This window comes from Stigmatopora argus, chromosome 23 (assembly GCF_051989625.1).
Source record: "Stigmatopora argus isolate UIUO_Sarg chromosome 23, RoL_Sarg_1.0, whole genome shotgun sequence".
NCBI classification, from domain to species: Eukaryota; Metazoa; Chordata; class Actinopteri; order Syngnathiformes; family Syngnathidae; genus Stigmatopora; species Stigmatopora argus.
This window is the reverse complement of record NC_135409.1, coordinates 8,994,453-9,013,732: the sequence shown is the minus strand read 5'-3', so window position 1 is coordinate 9,013,732 and position 19,280 is coordinate 8,994,453. Positions and strand designations below refer to the sequence as shown.

At 48.7% G+C, this 19,280-nt stretch overlaps 2 protein-coding genes across 12 annotated transcripts in view; both read right to left on the bottom strand.

The window, feature by feature from the left end:
* Positions 1 to 290: 290 nt before the first annotated feature.
* zmat5 (zinc finger, matrin-type 5) lies at positions 291 to 2,839 on the bottom strand. Of its 3 annotated transcripts, XM_077593440.1 has the most exons (6): positions 2,151 to 2,839; positions 1,822 to 1,953; positions 1,672 to 1,734; positions 1,500 to 1,580; positions 878 to 986; positions 291 to 788 (listed from the first exon to the last, which is right to left on the bottom strand). In XM_077593440.1, the coding sequence occupies exons 2-6, from the start codon at positions 1,946 to 1,948 to the stop codon at positions 629 to 631; spliced, it is 540 nt and encodes a 179-aa protein (XP_077449566.1). In that variant the 5' UTR covers positions 1,949 to 1,953; positions 2,151 to 2,839; the 3' UTR covers positions 291 to 628. The 3 variants fall into 3 exon arrangements, with proteins under 3 accessions (XP_077449566.1, XP_077449564.1, XP_077449565.1); XM_077593438.1 differs by lacking the exon at positions 2,151 to 2,839 and having other exon boundaries at positions 1,822 to 2,139; XM_077593439.1 differs by lacking the exon at positions 2,151 to 2,839 and having other exon boundaries at positions 291 to 767; positions 1,822 to 2,139.
* A 149-nt stretch (positions 2,840 to 2,988) lies between these two features.
* LOC144068714 (CUGBP Elav-like family member 2) overlaps positions 2,989 to 19,280 on the bottom strand; it is a 98,701-nt gene continuing 82,409 nt past the window's right edge. For 6 of the 9 annotated variants that reach the window (XM_077593426.1, XM_077593427.1, XM_077593432.1 and 3 more), the window contains 10 exons: positions 18,688 to 18,736; positions 17,617 to 17,751; positions 15,154 to 15,233; positions 12,660 to 12,821; positions 11,494 to 11,557; positions 10,989 to 11,117; positions 10,179 to 10,295; positions 8,046 to 8,228; positions 7,639 to 7,782; positions 2,989 to 7,563 (listed from right to left, as the gene is read on the bottom strand). In XM_077593426.1, coding sequence (XP_077449552.1) covers positions 7,436 to 7,563; positions 7,639 to 7,782; positions 8,046 to 8,228; positions 10,179 to 10,295; positions 10,989 to 11,117; positions 11,494 to 11,557; positions 12,660 to 12,821; positions 15,154 to 15,233; positions 17,617 to 17,751; positions 18,688 to 18,736 — 1,191 coding nt within the window. In that variant the 3' untranslated portion in view covers positions 2,989 to 7,435. Of the gene's footprint in view, positions 7,564 to 7,638; positions 7,783 to 8,045; positions 8,229 to 10,178; positions 10,296 to 10,988; positions 11,118 to 11,493; positions 11,558 to 12,659; positions 12,822 to 15,153; positions 15,234 to 16,961; positions 17,006 to 17,616; positions 17,752 to 18,687; positions 18,737 to 19,280 lie in introns of all 9 variants that reach the window. The other 3 variants (XM_077593429.1, XM_077593430.1, XM_077593431.1) reach the window with 2 other exon arrangements.

Sequence of the window (19,280 nt, the reverse complement as noted above, 5' to 3'; positions counted from 1 at the left end):
ATTGTACATCTTTGTTACTTAGCGACCGGATGACGACAAAATGTAGTCTTTTTAATAGTGTAACCAACGATCATTTGTTAGGGGTTCAAATTAAAAAATATAAACATTTGAAATTTTAAGTGATTATTTTTGGTCCTTTAAAAAATATAAACTCAAAATCACATGTTGTCTTGCATAGACCAACTATAGTAAATAAATGTGGCCTGAAAGACCTTAAATACTGTCGATCCGCATGGACAACAGGAATAATTATATTTTTTAATTATCAATCATGATTGTAGTCCTCAGTATTACTTTCACATTTGTTTAATGAATAAAATGTTAATATAAACAGAAGTGAGCCAAAAACAGGAATACTACAGTGGGATGGCTACAACGCCACATAAATCCTCCAAAGTGTCTTCTTTTCAAAATTGCATATCCACGTTTTACTTGCTTGTCCATGACCACAAAGTACAACCATTATATTTAAACTTGGCCTGACTGATGGTGATCATCTTTCTTTTTTTAAACGGATATATCATATATTATTTTTTAAAACATGTATTCAATTGAATAAACACCAAGTAGAGGATATTTAGAGTTGAAATGAGCAAACTTGATTGTTTTTTTTTTTCTTCACCATGGATCATCCCCATTCTACGTTGCTACTGACTTTCCAGCCGCCTGGAGGAGGCGGCACCAGCGATGGCGGCAGTTCAGGGACGGAAAAGATCTGCGGCGGGACGTCACTCGACGCGCAGTCCTCCTCCCGTTCGGTTTCCGCGCTACGTGGATGAATAATTGAGCTTTTTTTTTTTTTTTTTTTTTACACGTGATTTGACTTGCAGCACCACGGTACGGAAAACGAATGCGACTACTGGATGCTAATTCGTACCCTTTGCTGGTATGGCCACTTCTTCGCTTTTCCCGGGAGGACAGCCAGACGTCCACGCTGGGCTTCGGCGCGTTCGGGTCCTCGGAACCCTCCAGGCGTAGTTTTTCATCTACAATAGGGGATAAAACAAAAAATGGCTGTGTTAAGACCTACCGTATGCATGCATGTACATCTATATGTATGTATGTATGTGTGTGTATGTGTATGTGTATATATGTATATATATATATATATATATATATATATATATATATATATATATATATATATATATATATATTTCAGCAACGCGCTTATTTATTAACCCACTTATTACTTATCTATTTATTTCTAAAATGCCTTTCCTATTTCTGCATCCTCACCCCCTTGCTACTGTGACAACGAAATTTCCCGAATACGGGATGAATAAAGTTATCCAATCCAATATGAAGAATCACATTGCTCGCTGTCTTACATTGAACAAATAGAATATAACTGTAATACTAAGAGATTAAAGTCTAAACATAAAAATACTTCATTTAAATATTCTCTTTTTCTAATACTGGTTGATTTTTTTTAGGAAATATTCGATGTGGCCCTCACTCTCCCAGTCGACAGCGCTACCAAGTGGCCACGCACCTACCTTGCACTTTTTTCTGTAAATGGAATAAATCCGCCTCTGACATATGAGAAAACCTACAGCTGGTGCCGAAATCACAAATTCCTGCAACACAAATCACACGGCATTATTTCTCATGAAATATATCATGTTCCAAACTATCCGGCTGAACGAAACTATGACGTGTTGTTATCACCTCTTTGAAGGAATTTTCGGCAGGGTCTTTTTGCTTGCTCGGCCTTTAAAATATCTTCATAGCCTGCCAAGCAAATTGCGGGTAGGATAATACGTAACATTACAATGGAGAGCATGGCCATGTTATAAGAAGGCTAATAGACGAATTGACCTCTGAAATGATCAAACCAGGCTTTTTTGGCTCGCTGATGCTGGACACCGTAAACGTGTTTTTTTCGGTTATGCATGTTGTCTTGGAAGGAGCGTTCGCAGTAGTCGCAGTAGTATCGTTTACCCATAATGTCTGAAGAAAAACACATTGAATTTTCCTCTCAATGTAATAGAACTATGTCCAAATATAAAAACAATCTCTTTAACGAGTCTTCTTTTCCCCCAAACGACTACTCGCGATTCAGCATGGCATACGTCTGTGGGAATGACCTTTTACAACATTTGGAGAATTATAAATCTACTAAAATGAGAAAGACAACAAACTATTACCTTGGAATCCGGGAAGTCAATTCGCACATGCGCGGTGAGACTTGTTCTTCTTCGTGAATTATGTGAGGCGGTGAGCTGGCAACAACGATGAGGCGCAACTAGCGGCCAGAGGCGGAACTGTCAATAAGACTTTAGTTTCTTTCTAAGTGGTGTCCAGTCGAACAAAAATAAGAATACGTACTATAGCTGTGGCTATAGACCGTGACTGAATACTCTGTGCTAGCACACTGGGCTAGCGAGTTTTGTTGGTAAACTCCATGTAAAAAATGGCTTATTGCATTCACCTAAAAAAAGCCCTGGCCGTTTTTCACAATAATTTATTTGTGGGGTTGTTTTTTGAATTAATTATTTCAATTTATTATTTAAAATAAATTAATTTGAAAAACGGCCAGGTAACCGCGCCTATATTGTCCGGCCATATTGAATGTGGAAAAGATGGTGGCTTGCTTACCGCACTCCAAGAGGTGGTTTGTCCTCCCAACTCATTGTCTATGGTTTGAAGATGACGTAGATTAGTCTTGAGTTTTGTGGCCTTGATGCTATAAAACCGTACATAATAGTAAGCCAATTTCACCAAATATTGAGTAATATTTGACTTAGTATTTTACATCAACTCACCATTATTCCAAGCCATCTGACTCCATTAAAAGTATAAAATTTGACACACAAAGAATGTGACTTTTTTTCCTAGAGATGTTACAACATTATTTTGAGCGTTCAACGAGCAAAGTGGTCACTTTTCATGCGACGGGGTCTAAAACAAATGGAGAAGGCCGAACGGGAATTGGCGCGATTCCCAAAGCAAGGGAGGAATAAGCGAGCCGTCAAAAGGCGTCGCCGCCGTGAGGAAAAATGCTTTAATATAGGAGACGGAAGCCAAAAAAGTGCATCACAAAGGTTTCCAAAAAAGAACGGTGACACAACGAGTTCACGGAGAAGGCGGACAGAGAAAAAAAAAGCAAAGCCCGCCGACTACACACGGACTTTTGTTCTTCATCTGGGCATAACTAACACACACAAAAATCCACTGTTTTGGCGCGTGGGCGAGCGAACGAGCGGAATTGCGAGCCGTGGAAAAAGCAAGCAGAAAGAGTGGAACTGAAAAAGTCAAAAGGGCGACGGCATCGGGCCACACAGACGGCGCTTTCCTTTTTTTTCTCCTCCATTTTTCTTGTTCTCTTTAATCTGCGGTATAAAAAGTGGCGCTGGTACAAAATGATGCATAAATACAATCAGTTGGCGCTCCATTCTCCGTCTGCGGCGCCCCGCCGGGAGCCATTTTTTTGGTGGCTTCTCTCGACAAAAGAACACCCAAGATTCTTCTTTTTTTTCCACTCTTTTAGTTTTGGAGATAACTCAAAAACAGAACCCCAAAAAAATACGCCAAAAGAAAGGACACGTGAACAAGCGTCATTTGGCAAAAAACACACACGAACATTTTGTATATGCTCCAAAACACAAGTCAAAATGCAACAAAATCACAAGCTGGCCATTTTTTTCTTTTCTCTTGATAAATAACAAGTTTGGAATTAAGGAAGGCAAACAGAGAAGTGACAAGATTCAAAGTTACAAGCAGTGCCAGAGCCCCCCCCCTTCGCTGAGCCCCCCTCTCCCAATCTTAAGCGAGAATGGACCCCGAACCCCCCCCCTTGTGCTTGGACGCGGTCAAGTGAACGCTTGCTTTTGCTTCCTGTTTTTCAGCCAATCGAGTGCTCCAAATGAGTCAAACCAAAGCGTTCCTGCTTAAACGAGCTTGTGCATTAGTCACAATCTTCATGCCAGAGGGAGAAAAAAAAAAGAAAAAGGTGGAAAATTAAAAAAAAAAATTCTCCACTAATGAAATCAAATCAAACTTTAAAAAAAATGAAGAAAAAAAAAAGGACACTAAAGGAAAACAGGTCCAAATTGTGCATCCGTCGTTAGCGTTGGACAGCTAGTGAAATCAAGTTTTGAAAATAAAATCAAATGAAAGGAGAAAAAAACAATTGCTGAATAAACACGAGTCCAAGTTGTAAAGCGTCAACCACATGTGTGCTATACGTACTACCAATCTGAAAAAGGGATTTGTCCAATCAAATGAATTTTTCAAAGCCAGGTCATGTTATATCATGCTTAGTGCCAATAGAAAGAATTAAAAGATCCAGCTTCACCAAAAAAATCAACTCATCTTAACCTACATTTTCTCTTTCAATTGCACAAAGCTAGATGTTTTTAGAATATAAACTGACTTTCAACACATCTTTCTTCCAATAAAATGAAATGAAAATAAAAACAACAATTGGTGGGAGTGCAGGAAAAAGTCAAGAAGGCGGGCGGCTATCCGTTCTGCTTGAACCCGTGTTTATCAAACGTAAAACTTTCAAAACAAACTAAAAAGGTTGAAGATTTGGCGTGTACAGAAAAGTGCTTTCCATCTGCGGTGGGACCACGTGGCGCCGTCAGACCCAAAAAGTCGCGCTGGCTGGCGTGACGGCTCTGCGCTTAAGGCGAGCGGTGAGCTTGTGTACAAAAGACGACCACGACCACGACGACGACGACGGCGGCCGTCCGTCCAACGCCGGCCGGCTAAGGCTCGCCCTCGACGGCGAGGGCCGTCCGATCCGGGTCGGACGGCCGCCGCCGTCGACGGCACTCTAACGTGTGCGCGCGCGCGTACGTACGTGTGTTTGGACGAAGTGCATGTGGGTTTCCCGCGGGAGGAGGGGCCACGCTAGGGGGAGCTCTCGCGCAAAACAACAACAAGAACAACAACGAGAACAACAACAACAAAGTGAGGTCTTGCACAAGTGCGTGCGTTTGTGTGTGCACATGTCTATAGATATATAGAGATTTATATTTATATATATATGACACATGGGCACTTCTTTTTTGTACATTTTTACAAAGAGAGGAAGGAAAAAAATAATTAAAAAAAAGCAAAGTAACGCAAACGTGACTTTTTTTCTCAGGCAACAAGACCACAAGTGAACAAACTGTTTTTTTACGATCCATTTTTTGCTCTTTTTTCCCCTTAAATATGAGCCATAAAAAACACAGAATAAAATACGCATGTTGGGAAATCATCAAGAAGAAGAAGAAGTAGAAGACGGACGTACCAACGTACGGACGGACAGACGCACGCAGGCACGCACGCACGTACGTACGCACGCACGCACGCGCGCTTGGCAGGAAGCGACTTCTTCCCAAATTTGGCACTCGACTCCACTTTTCATATTCATTTGAACTCCAAAAATCTCGGTTATAAGACAAAAACACAAAACGCACGTCTAAATATTTGGTGGCCACCACGTAGACAAATCAAACCCTGACAAGCTGACACTATATAGATCTATAGATTATTTCTCTCCATTTATATATCATTTGAATCGAGCTAATTCAACGACGGCAAGTTAAGAAAAATCCTTCCCATAAACGACGGAAAAAAAAACACGAAGAAAGGCTTCGTCTAGTTTTCAAGTAAACTCCTTGTTGTTGTTTTTTTTTCTCTTCTTCTTCTTTTAAAAGTCTTCTCTTTAACAAAACAAACCCCAAAGGAGAACGCGGGACGGCTAATTCTTTCAGCGCCGTTGACGGTGATGGATGTCCGGTGTGGGCGTGGCTACTCTATATAGAGTATAGTCGACGGCCAATCCGTTTGAAGCGGCATTCGCCGCCGACCTTCAAACGGATTGGCCGTCTATCGCTGTAAGACAGACGACACCATCCGTTTGGACGTTGGACACAAAAGGTATGTTTGGGGTGTCTATCGGGTGGGACGTGTGGCCCTAAATCCAAGAATATGCATTCATTTAATTGAATAAATAATAATAATAATTTCCCACGCCGCTTAGCCTATCCCGGCTAACGACGGGGCGCGCTCTGGATCGGTCGCCAGCCCATCGCCGGGCACAATGCGACAACGGCAATGACCGCAATAGGCGTTTTTTTACCCGTCATTTTGACTTTTAACCCCCCCCCCCCCGTCCGATGATCGAACTCCCGAAAGATAGACAGCGCCCCTAGTGGTCGGCGAAATACCGCACTACTCCCCCCGACGTTAGCGAGAGTCCGTCACCGGCGCTGAAAGACGACGCACGGCGATTTGCGATGAAGGACCCAACGGTCGAGAAGCACCGAAGCGACCTTTGCGTGTGTTTTTTCTCTCTTTTTTTTTCCTGGTGGCGACGGCGACGGCGACGGTGCCTGGAGACGTTGAAAGAGTAGAAAATATATTTCATCTCATCATGTGCATTGAAACCACGGATTGTCTGTCTGGGAGTAGTTCAGTTCAGCAAAAAGTAGGTAGCATTTCTCCCCAAATGTCTTTGTTCCCTTCTTGTTTTTTTGTTCCCCTCCAAACTAGTCTAGAAAAAAGTGGTTCTATATATAGACTTTAATGAGAAACTCCTTATCAAAAACTTTACACGCCTGAAAAATGTAAAAACGTTTGGATGCACAACAGCTTCTGAGTCCAAACTGTGCGGAAGTAGTCTTAAGCCGGGCCACGCCGAGGAAAACATAAGCCCCAAATCCCCCCCCAACCCCACCTTCGTATTTGCAAAAGTCACCCCAAGATCCCCCCCGAAAAAAAGAGACGCGAGGGAAGAAGAAAAAGAAGAAAAAGAGCGTTTCACGTACAGATGAATGCAGCTTTCGCGTGGTTTTGCGGTTCTTACCTCATCCAAACTTTGTCCACGCGAGGTCACAAGCACAAAACCAAAGAAAAAGTGGGCGGGGTGACAACACACAGCAAGCAGTGGCGGGGGGAGGGGACTATTTAGGGGGAGGGACATCAGCGAGAGACGCTAGCTAGGCATGGAGATGAGGTTCTAAAAAGAAAAAGACAAGAAGAGCAGAGTTACGCAAAGGACCGGGACCGGGACGCGTGAGCCCCAAATTTGGCCAATCACCGTGTCTCATTCGGGTGCCTTTCAATCGGCCCGAAGGTAAGGTAGCCATGGTTAAGATGGCCGCCGTGGACGCCCATCCGAGCGATGGTCCAAAGTTGCAAAAAAAGCCACCGGACAAAATGTCAACAGACGACAGCAAACATTCCGTAACGCTCACCAATAAATATTTGTTTCTTGCGCAGAGGCGGTAAAAATGCGGTAGAAAAATAGAGCTGCTTTTTTCTTTTGTTCTTTTTTTTTTTCCTTCTAAAGATGATTTTTCTTTCCGTCAAGGTGTTTTGTTTTCCTGGCCGGAAACATGGGGTGGGATGGCGTACCTTACCCTAGCGGGGGTTAACGGGGTCGAGGTCGAGGTCGGGGGGGGGGGGGCGCTTCGGTGGTTAGCCTAGGCTAAGATCAGTACGGTTTGCTGTCATTCTTGGAGCGCTTGAGTTGCACTTTGAGACGCTTCATGCCGATCTGGAAGCCGTTCATGGCCTGGATGGCCGCCTGCGCCGATACCGGATTGTCGTAGCTCACGAAGCCTGGCCGAGAGAGAGAGAGAGAGAGGGACATCTGGCAACGTCCGGCAACGTCTGGCAACGCCAGCGGTCACCTACCAAAGCACTTGCTGAGGTTGGTCTGTTTGTCGATGAAGACTTTGGCCGAGACGACGTTCCCGAAAGGCATGAACATCTGCAGGATGTCCTGGTCCCCGAACTCCTGCGGCAGGTGGTAGATGAAGAGGTTGGCGCCCTCGGGACCTGAGGCGGGCACAGCGCCGGGGTGGTCACGCCAACGTTCCTCGGGGACGTCGCCCCGGGATTTTGCTTTAACCTCCCGAGAGCCACCCGGACCCTTGCGGGGCGGGCATTTGATTTTCTCTTTGATATTTAGGCTAACGGGGAACTATTGTAAAGAGGAATATGGCTCCTGAAAATGGCATCTCATTTCAAGTGGACCATTGTGGCTGCTAACGGCTCCAATTCTGGCGCCAACTGAATGTGTTGACTCTGAAAGGTCTCACCTTCCTTCTGGCTCCCGGCGGCGCCCTGTTGCTGGAGCAGCGACTGGCCGTAGAGCGTGGGCAGGGCGGCGGCGGCGTACTGCTGGATCCCTGAGTAGGCCTGCGTCAGCGCGTCCACCGTGCCGGCCGCCGCCGCTGCCGCCGCCGCGCCGTTGGCCAGCCCGCCGTTGAGGGCCGCCATACCTGTCGAGCGGATCAAAGCCAGAAGAGAGTGCGGGGGTTAAAATGAGGGAAAAGCTATAAACAATTCATATGTTCAAATATTATTCCTTGAGAGCCATAGTCTGAATTAAAACAGCAACATGCTTATTTATCTATATATTGATGGATTAATTATTAATACAATTTCAATTTAATTAACATGGAAGACATCTTTAAACATACACTGGTTACAACTTGCAAGGAGAAATCACTCATAACTCGCCTTCGTTCAAGAGGATTGTGAAGAGCGGCATACTCTTCTCTCCGTTTAGTCGCGACATACTCAAAACATTTAATGTAATCTAATTCAAAACAATTGCATAAGCTAACCGAATAACACCATTAAGGTCAAAAAACAACTGCTCATATTAGATCAAAACCAAAACACCTGCGTAAGAATTTGCAGTATAAGCATAATAATTTCTTTATTCATGTATTTATTTATTAACTTACTTTTACCTATCTATTTATGTCTAAAATGCCTTTCCTATTTCTGTATCCTCACCCTCTTGCTACTGTGACAACCAAATTTCCCGAATACGGGATGAATAAAGTTATCCAATCCAAAAAAACCCCCTCAAAAACACAAAAAAATGGCATCTTAAATGAAGCTATCGCGAACAACGGAATGGCGACCCATGAATCGTGATACGAATCGTAGTGCTAGATACGAGTTGATACACGCCACCGCTAGTCGTTGTCCGACAGCGCCCGACGGGGGTCCGACGTGTGGAAAATCCGGCGACGGCGGCGCTCATTAGCGCCGTTGTTTTCCGTGACTTGTCCTGTTCCTCCGTCCTGTCGGCTCGCCTTCCGACGGCGGCAAATAAATGATCACTGCGGCGCTCCGGATTATAGGTCACTCATTTATTCTGGCATAATTGCACCGCTGACCTTTACAATTCAATTAAGGCTTAGATGTGTTTAAATGAGGGGGAGAAAGGGGGGAGGGGGCATGCTGACACACCCCCACCCGCCCTGGCTCAAGTGGGTGGCAGGTAGGAGGGGGGGGGGGGGGGGGGATTAGCACAGCGGATGCGCTAAAGGTCAGCGGAGAATAATGTGGCGGGGGATCTGATCCGGGAAATGTAGGGGGCGAGAGGGCTGTTAGCAAAGACTTTTACGGAAAACAACAACCACATATTAGAAGAACTCTGTTTTTATGGTCGCCAGCCACATTGGAGTTTATGTCGGGGGAGGGGGGGGGGGCAATAATAAGTATTAGCCCAAATCATTGTCACCACCGTAAACGTCCAATTTGATCCGGATGATTTATCGTGTTTTGAACGACTTGTTACGATCCTTGAGAAATATCTTTATATGTTCTCTGATTTCTGGAAAAGGGGAATTTAATGGGTGCTAAAATGCACAAATGATTGGCAGTTTGACTGTGGAGTCAAAGATGACAATTGAACAGCTCATCCTTTACTGCCGGATGTCTTTTGCCAATTTAGCAAGTTTTTTTCCTTTTTTGTCTCGGAGTCACAGTGAGAAGAGAAGGAAAATGTGATGACACAAGCGGGAAGCCAAAGGAGTGGGGAACACGGGCAATCAGAGGTTGCCACGGCAACAAAGGGAGAAAAAAACGGCAACCGGCTGCCTTTCAGAACGCGTCCTACTAACGCTGGATTTCTCCGTAGGCCAGAAAACAAGTAGGGCGGCCAAAAGGTCACCGCCGGCGCACCGGTGGCCCCATTTGGCTCAAAGGCCGCCGGGGCGTTTCCGTGGCGACGGCGGGATGCGCGCTCTGTCAAATCGGACGCCATTAAGACAAATTGCCTTGAAAGGAAGTCACCGCACGTAAAATTGACTTTCAAACTTCTAGAAAATGGGACTAATTGGAAATCAATGTTTGCAGTAGTCAGGGGGCGTCGATTTAGCCCAGGAAAATGGAGCCATGGCTATGGACGTAGTAGTGACTGCCGAGGCTACCTGCTAGCGCGTTAATGTTGTTGAGTCCCACGGTGGCGCCGGCCAGGCCCTGCAGGGTTCCCAGCGACGTCAGCGAGCCCATGGCGCCCGCGTTGGAACCCATGGGGGCCCCCGCCGCTGGGGAGACAAACACACACACACAGAAAAAGGTCAGGGTCGAGAACGGGAAGGTGCAATAGCAATTTTTTTTTGCTTTGTACGGGTCGGGTGAGGATGGCGTCCGTGCGGTGCGGGGTGGCTGGCGGGAGTGAGGCGCAACCTTCCTTCCCTCCAAGGACCACTTTAAGAGATTAGCCAAAGTGAGAGAGCCCTTGGATGGCCTGGCTTTTTCAAAGACAACCAGTCCGCGACTCGCAAGCATCCGTCGTTCCCATCCATCCACTCCCACTCCCACTTCAAACGGATGCTAAGCGACACCACACCACATTGATCTTGCAAAACGAACGCACTCTCCTTGTCCAATCGATTAGGAAAGGACGCAAACATCCCAGATGACTTTTGTCCGCTAAAATTTGCTTCTCCAAATTAAAAGCCCTCGCGAGCCCTCCTATCAAATGAAGAGCTTCCATGTCAAAGTATTTGTGCAACCAAAGCGGAGAGGGGGCTCATCCAATTTGTTCCTCTTTCTCTCTCTGAGCATCTGCAGCCGCCGCACCCGCCGACAAATAAAACGAGAAACGGCCACACCAAAGCAGAACCGCTTCGTACGCACGCGCAAACAAACACACACACACACAAGCCGGCGCACAAATGGGCGATGGAGCGACTCCGAGCGACCGCCGGCGAGTAGCCCCGCCCATACCGCGTTACCTGGGCTGGCCAACGCTCCCAGGGAGGCGGCGCCGGACGACAGGGCGGTGGACGGGCTGGCGGAGTTTTGGGCCGCCGCCGCCGCTGCCGCCAAAGTAGCCAAGTTCTGCAACTGTAGCGCGCTCATACCTGCACAGAGGGAGGAGCCAAAGAGTCTTCGGATGGCTCACCCCGACAAAAAAACAAAACAAAAAAACAAGACGGCGCGAGGTGATCCGCGGTTGGAAGGTTGGCGGGGGATCGGGGGCTTGGGGGGCAGGTCGGTGATGAAAGAAATCAAAATAAAAGCCACACAAAGCGGCATCATGGATGAGCAAAACGGCGGCGAGCGAGCGAGCGCCGTGTCTAATGAAGTCGTGGCCAAAGCGCCGACTGCCGTCAAATGGGATGGTGCCTAAAGTGCGGCCCCCGGTTGTTATTGGCCCGTGGCCAATGATGGAAATACCGTTGAATGGGGATCTCGGGGCCCAAAGACGGAGGGGGCCATCGGACGGGGGCCACTCACCCGCCATCTGCTGGATCCCGCTGAAGGCGCCCAGGTTACTGGAGGACGTCGCCTGTTGGAGCAGCTACGCACAAAGAAAATAAGGGGATTAAAACAACAAAAACAACACGTATATAGTACTATACTAATATATATATGTTAGCAGAGAATTGATACTACGGATATGGTCATCTCTAGATACTAACTACACTATATAACTACCATAGACAAAAAATAAATAACTTTTCCAATGATATGACAATTGTTTTCTCACCCCAAGACTTTGTTTTACAATGTTCGCAACACAAAAACATTTTTTTAAACTTATCGGACAGTTGTTGTTCCTTAAAGACTCGACGCGCAATTTGTCGTTTTCGCCGCTCCGGATCATCCATTCCATTCCATCGCAAAGAAAGGATTTTTATCGATAAATGACGGCTGAGAGCATCCAGCGGAAATATTCAAAGTTTAATGACGGCCCGGCAAGAGATCCTAAAAATGGCGCTCATTCATCTCTTCTCCTCGTCAACGGGCCCCCACCCCCGCTGCACCCCCCTGCCCTTTATGTCTAATTTGGGAAGGCTTTGTGGCGAGGTTGTCATGGTAACAAAGATGAGAAGACCTTTAAAGCGCTCATCCTTTATCGTCGGAAAGCACTTTGAAACTAAAGACGAATTTAGTGCTCCGCCTCCAACAATAGCAACGGCAGCCTTTGCTCTGGCGGGCGTCCGTGCGTCCGTGAAGGAAATTGCTGGTAAACTTCCAAAATCATCCTCACCGGAATTTTCAAAACGGGGGCATGGGGGGAAGATTTCTTAGGCAGAGCGCCCGTTCTAGCAGAAATGTGACCGAGATCCAGCCGCGTAAAGCAAACACCAAAGTCACTGGTTTTTGTCAGACCGCCGCCCAGCCACTGGGGGCAGTGTCTACCTTCGGGAGTAAAATAATAGTACTACAGTCCAATCATACGTAATAGACAGCCCTACCTGGCGGGTTTTCGCTTATGGCGGCAGCTCTTGGAACGTATGAACCGCCATAAACATATGGTATTACTGTATTTCTATTTGGAGGTTGCCGGTCGGTTCATATTTCCCATTCAATATTTCGGTGGACAAAGCCTTTAAGCTTGAGCCCCGCCAGTAATGAAAATTGGCCAAAATGAGAGAAAGCTCTCCTTTTTTTCTTACCGCCAAATACTGCGGGGTGAGGCCGCCCAGTCCCGTCAAGCCCCCCCAGGTGGTGGCGCTGTTGAGCTGCTGCATTTGCTGGGCCAGCTGCTGCTGCAGACGCCGCTGCTCTTTGTCCTTCTGCGTGTCGGCAAACTTCACCACGATGGGGGACGAGCAACCCTGGCCGGCCGTCACGTGGGCGGTGGCGGGCGGCAAAGAACACCAAACAAAACACCAAAAATCATTATTTGGACACCATCGGCGCCAAAGGGCCTCGGAAACGCGTGGTGGCTTTTTCCCACCAAACCAGTCGGCTGACAAGACGGGGCGCCGGAAAATGATCGAACGAGCTAACGAGCGGACCGACGAGCCCGACCGACTCCAAAGAAGCCGGTCGGGCCCGCCGGGGCCCGGTTATCTCCGCGCCCAGAAACACATTTCTCCGCTTTCCCGCTATTTCATCAGCCGCGCGCGAGCAAAGTCGAGCGATTGGACGCCGAGAGTGACCGGAAAGAGCGAGAAACGGGGAAGATGGAGGGAAGCTTCTTTAATCATAAGAGCAGCTTCCATTGAACTGCCATTGACAGCTAGAGATGTTCAACTTTTACTGCCAGTGACAGGCGAGCCAAAAACGTCCATATTGCCGTCAGCTAACGTTAAAAAGAAATACCTTTTGATACAAAAATCGATGTTTTCTTGTTGTTAACTCCGTTTAAAATGGCGTCAATGTTTTGGTGAGCGTACGGATTTGGGAGTTGCTATTGTGGACTCGTTTGGGGCTCTGGATTTACAAGAATTGACGCCTTTTTCAAGGCCATCAGACGTCGGCGAGGAAGAGGAGGTGGAGGACCGTGGCGCGGCGAGCCAGCTGGCCGCCGGCCCGGAAAAACGGCCAGAGGTGTCTCGCCGGCAGCCGCTTTCATTAGGACCTGACATTCAGGCGCCCGTCGCCTGAATGTCACGCCGTAATGAGACGCGGGATATGACAGTGACGGGCGGCGACGGGCGGCGGCGGGACGCTGGTGCCGCACACACCTGGGGAGGGAGCTGGCAGATATTTTCACGCTTGTGAAGTTCAAACTACCACTTGCGTGGCATGACCATGATTGATGAGGATTTATGGGAGCCCCCCACCCCAAAAAAAAGTGATTGTACTGGTCAACAATTAGATGTCATTCTGTACATTTTTCATTGATTTCTGTGGGCTTTACTTTTCATGCCATTGACGCCATTTTTATTGGAGTGGGATTGTATCTTAAAAGTGCAAATGATCCAGAAAATAGAGTAGATGACAATGATTTTTTTGGGGTTAAATTGCTGCTGACTATATTTTTGATGAGGATCTTTCTCTCAATGCTGTATTGTCGTCTAATTGCGTGTTATGAAAAGTCCCTAAAAAAACAGATTGACAATAAAGCGCCTCCGAAGGGGAGGATCTTAAGTTCAGGGTGATGATTAAGATGGCGCCTATTAAGGGGCTAACGGGGCCGGGCGGGGGTGCTTTGAGCGCCCTGTTATTAGCACTCGTCTAATTCTTGAGCAATGGCAGGCCTGTCAGCCACAAAAGAAATCCAGGACCCCCATTAAGGCGCAGCTGATGAGGTCTTGGGCAACCTCCTCCTCTGTGTCAAAGGGGTTTGTTTGCCAGCCTTTTTTTTCTCTTTCAAAGCCCACCAGGCGGAAAAAAACACGGCATTTTTACGCATTCACTCCCCTGCAAAAGACTAAGAACTAAGTCGGCTCGTATTTGCTATGTTACCAAATTTGAAATAAATATTTACAGCGGTAGCTCCATTTGGAAAATGAATTGGTTTCTTGTAACATGGATTTTTCCAAAGTCGAATTATATTTTGTATTGAATTAGAAACATTCATTCCACCATCTTGAATACGACCTCCTCATTTTGTGGGAAATACGTCTCTGCGCTAAAAAGAAAAAGATGAATTAAGTCGGTAAAATGAATCATTTTCAGTGGGATGGAATTGGGGTGGCAGCTACGTAAACAGACGCAAACACAACACGTAAGCTAGAGCGCCGGATTCGAAAAAGCTATTTGATTTATGTTTACGTTTCATTTGACGTTTCCTCACTCAGACGTTTTTTTCATACCTCGGAACGAAAAGATTTTCGGAACGTCAATATTTTGTACGGCGGAGGACACGACGACTTTCGTCCTCGGCGGAGCGTGACGGTGATCTTTCAAAATACGCCATAAAACTTGGAATAGCTTCGCCGGGTCGGCGCGAATGGAATTAAAATGCTCCAAATTTACTCCCCATTTTACGGCGCGATACGAAATGGGGTAGGCATGTCAATCACGAGTCGACTTACGATTAAAGTTGGGCGGAGAAGATTGTACGCGCTTTGTTTGACCGCCAACGAGGGCGAGGGACTCAGACGGGGGCGTGGCCATGGTTCTATCCGTCAATGGCAGCCGGGGAGGCGACGGAAAGTGGCGAGGGGACAAATACGTACGGACATAGACGGTGTACAAGATGACAGGGTACAATACCTCCATAGTCTGAGACTGGTGCATGGCTTTGATAGCATTCTGTGCCATAGCTCGGGTGGAAAACGTGACAAAGGCACATCCTGTAAAGGGGGGGGGGGGGGGGGGGGGGGTGTGACGGGGTGGTGGGGGAGGGGGGTTGGCAGGGAGGGGAGGGAAGGTGGGACAGCGGGAAGGAGGGAGGGAAGGAGGGAGGGAGGGAGGAGGGCAGGAAGAGGAGGAAAGACGAGAAAGAACAAAAACAAGACAAAAGGGTTGGACACGTCGTCGTTATAAAAAACCCACGACAGACCCAAATAACAGAGAACGGGACGACGAGCGTTGTCGGCCGCGACAACTGCGGCCCCGCCCTCTTTCCTCGTGACTCCACCTCCCCGCCATCCAAGAGCACCTGGCAAATTTGACGCCCGTCCACGGAGGGAGAAGGACGCGCCGCATTTTGGCCCAAATTTCAGCTCGCTCGGTCAAATCGGCAGCGAGGGCTACGTTTTTAAAAGCCATTTCATGGTAGAAACCCCCCCAAAAGCGACTGACCATGAACCCAAATGGCGGACTTTTTGACACCCGAAAACGTCATTGAAAAGTCAGCTGGCGCAACGTGACAATTGGAAGGCGGTTGGGCAGGGCGGCAAAAAAAGTCAACTATTTTGACATAAAAATGATTTCCACCACACCTACGGTGTCCGGAGCGACCGCCCGCCGTCCAATCCGGCGGGGGAAGGCCTCCCCCGGATTGGCTGGCTTGTTTTTGTCCAAATGAAGCGCAAACGTGCTGATTTGTTGCACTTTTGCAGCACTAAAAATACCTCCCGGTGGCACGGAAGCAAACAGTCCTTCCGCGAAAGTAGGCTAGCTCCCTCGGCCCGCCGGTGGTATGATCCATATTTTATTAATAGCGCCACGGCTCCTCTGATTGATGCCGCAATTTTTAATAGCGGCTCGAAAGGGGAGGAGGGAGGGAGGGAGGCTGGCGTTCGTACCCCGGCGCTCGCCGGGAAGCTTTTTATTTGTCGAGCTAGTGTTTACGTGGCCGACCGGCGTCCTCTTTTCGCTCTCTGCCGCCGCCGCCACCGCCGATACGCGTGAAATATGGACGGGGGTCAAATCGGGGAGGAGCGACGGCCACCGGGCCTTTCTCGGAGGACGGGGGTGAGCGTGGAGCACGTGGAGAAAGTCGGAGCCGCCGTACCACATCCACAACGAGCACAGCGGAACTACACGACAACGACAACAACACACGACGGACAAGATGACACTGAAGCTGGCGTGACGGGAGGTTGAGGAGGAGGAAGAGGAGGAAGAGGGGGAGGAGGAAGAAGAAGGAGAGGGAGGAGCAGGCGCCGCTGACCGGGATAGACGTCCGATCACGTGGCTCTTCCGAGGTCAATTGGCTTTCTATGAACTAGCGGGAGAGATGGCGGCGGATAAACCAACCGTGGCTCATTTCAAAGACGCATGATGTTGGAATGATGCCTTTGAGAATGATGTGCTTTGTCATCATTCTTCCATCGTGGCCGTGAGGAAATGGGAGAAATCATTGACAAGCACTGGACTAGCCACAAAATAGCCCAAAATGTCGAGTTTTTTTTCAAAATCAACCAGATTTTGAGGCTAACGTGTCGTAGCATTAGAATTAAATCTGATCGATTAGCAGCGCGGGAACGTTGAGCCGACGCCACCCGCCCTCCCGCTTCCGATGGATCGGACGTCTATTCATTTCTATTCACAACGGGAGCATAAAGAGAGCCACGTTTTCAGAGCGGGATCACGGATGGCTATTTTGGGAGGGGGGGGGGGGGGGGGGGTCTAACCTCGGCCATTGTTTGGAAGATGACAGGACCACAGTGAGTTCAGGCTGGAAGGTGAACAAGCACATGTACAGGAGCGGTGTGGTGGGAGAAGGGGTCCGGGGGGAGGGATTGGTTTTGGGGAGGAAGGGGAGAGGGGGTGGGGGGGCGGGGGGGCAGGAAAAAGGGGTCAGGGTAGAGAGGGAAAGATGCTATATAGAGCCAAAATATTCCACCACGGCCCCAAGATTTCACATGGAATGGGACCGTGGCCAGAGGTGGGAGGACGTCACCCGGAAGTGAACACGTCTTCCGGGGACAAAATAAAGCGCTCCAGTCCGTCTTGCCAAATTAAAAAGCCCCACTTTTAATTTAAACTTGTGAACGTGACATAGACAGAATTGAAGTTTTATCGAGCGGGCTCCATCGAATGATAGCTAGCTAGCTAGCATGGAGTCCTCCTGTACTACGCTCAGATTGTTTTTTCTTTCCAAACATACACGGGACTGAGATTTGGGCAAAGCGGCGACGCTCCTCCCACCTCTGAGCAAAGCCTTCCCGCGTGGGGGCGTGACGTCACGCGTTCGGCGGCGATGCCCGTTTCCCCCGCCGTTCCGCGAAGGGCGATGCTAGAAAAACGCGATGACGGACGCACTGACGCACGGACGCACGTACGCACCTCTGCTCAGGCCGTCGGGGCCCCGCAGGATCCGGCACTCCTCGATCTGGCCGAAGGCGGAGAACATGACCCGGATGTCGTTCTCGTTGCACTTCTTGGACACCATGCCGATGAACAACTTCCTGTCTTCCACCGCTGCATGGAGACAGAAACAAAGCAAGAAAAAGGAATAAGGCGCTCATTTTTAGCCCCGGCCGGGTTAGACGTCCAATCCGTTTGGAGCGGGAAGGAGGGCCAAATGGATGGAAAACGGCCCTCTTGACTTCTGGACATTCCCCGCTTAGCGAAACAGCCATTGAAATTGGCGCCGTCAGGCGGGCACTCGACGGGGAGGAAACGGCGTTAGCGTGGCCGAGCGCCATTTATCTCCTCTTTTTTTTTTAAGCACCCGAACAATCGACAGAGCAAAATAAACAAGCGCGCTATTGATTTCCCAGAGTGCAACAGAGCGCTTATCTGCTTCTTCGCCTGGCGCTCGCCGCTGACACTCGCCTCATTAAAAATGAATCGGATTAGCATCGAGCGCGCGCTCGGGTCGGGCGGGAGACCACCGGCGTCACCTGCGGTCGTCTTCGCCGGCGTAATGAGACGGGAGCTTTTGCTAAGCAAAAATGGCCGACGGTTCTGAGTTTGGCGCCACCAATTCGCTGGACGTGGAGAAAACCAAAGTGCGGCTTACACTCCGGAAAATATACAGGCAACACACATAACATGTGTTTGGCTGGCGCTAGAATTTTTTTCCCATCTTTGGCCGGCCGTCGATCGCAATCAAGACGGTAAACTTTCTCGGCGGGAGGAGGACAAACGACGGGCGGCGAGACGCAATCCATCGGCGAGCGGATCTTCGGGAAGCGGGTCGCCACCGGGGAGCAGTTCAACGGCGGGCCAAAATGCTTCAACTCCGATTGACCTCCCGTGAAGAAGGCGCGCGCGCGCGCTTGAATAATTCAACGGGCTTCCGACTTCTACGCTCCGCCTTTTTGAAAATTAGAGGCAAGCGGAGCGTGGCGCCGGCGTACGGCGGCGGCGGCGAAGCGCGAGAGATCGAGTGACGGACGGACGTGCGCTTACCGTTGGACTTCTCGCTGTCGGCGGGCTTCATCTGGATGGGGTGGTGCATCTGCAGAAAAAAAAAAAAAAAAGGATGAGCGAGGAACCACGTAGCGAAGACCCGTCCTTTGAAATTGCGATCGTCTTTTAGATCTGTCCAAATTTGTCGTGGCGTGCAAAGGGGATGCTCCTTGACACGCGTTCAAAACTCCACCGGCACTCGGCGACGTCTGAGAGGAGGAGTTAAGAGCTACTTTTCTGACCCGCTGGGAGATTTGGCCTTGGAGTGCCTGGTGGCCTGCCTCCACAGCGCGCAACGTTACGGCCGTTCAAAGTACGGGGAGATGGCGTTCATCTTAAAAGCATGCAAAACGGCTATCATGTCTCTCGGCGCCGTTGACCACGATGGACTTTGCTCCTCCGCTGCCGTCCCTCCCGCTCCCGTCCGCATCATTAAATGAAGAGCTGATGCGGTCCTGAGTAGGCCGTATGTTTTGAATCGCTTTGAGAGGATTTTTTGATTTTTTGGGGGGGCAGCGCCGTGGGGGATCTGATGTTTGATCTGCAGAGACGGATGACGGCCATTCTGGCGCCGAATCAATCGCGCTCCACGC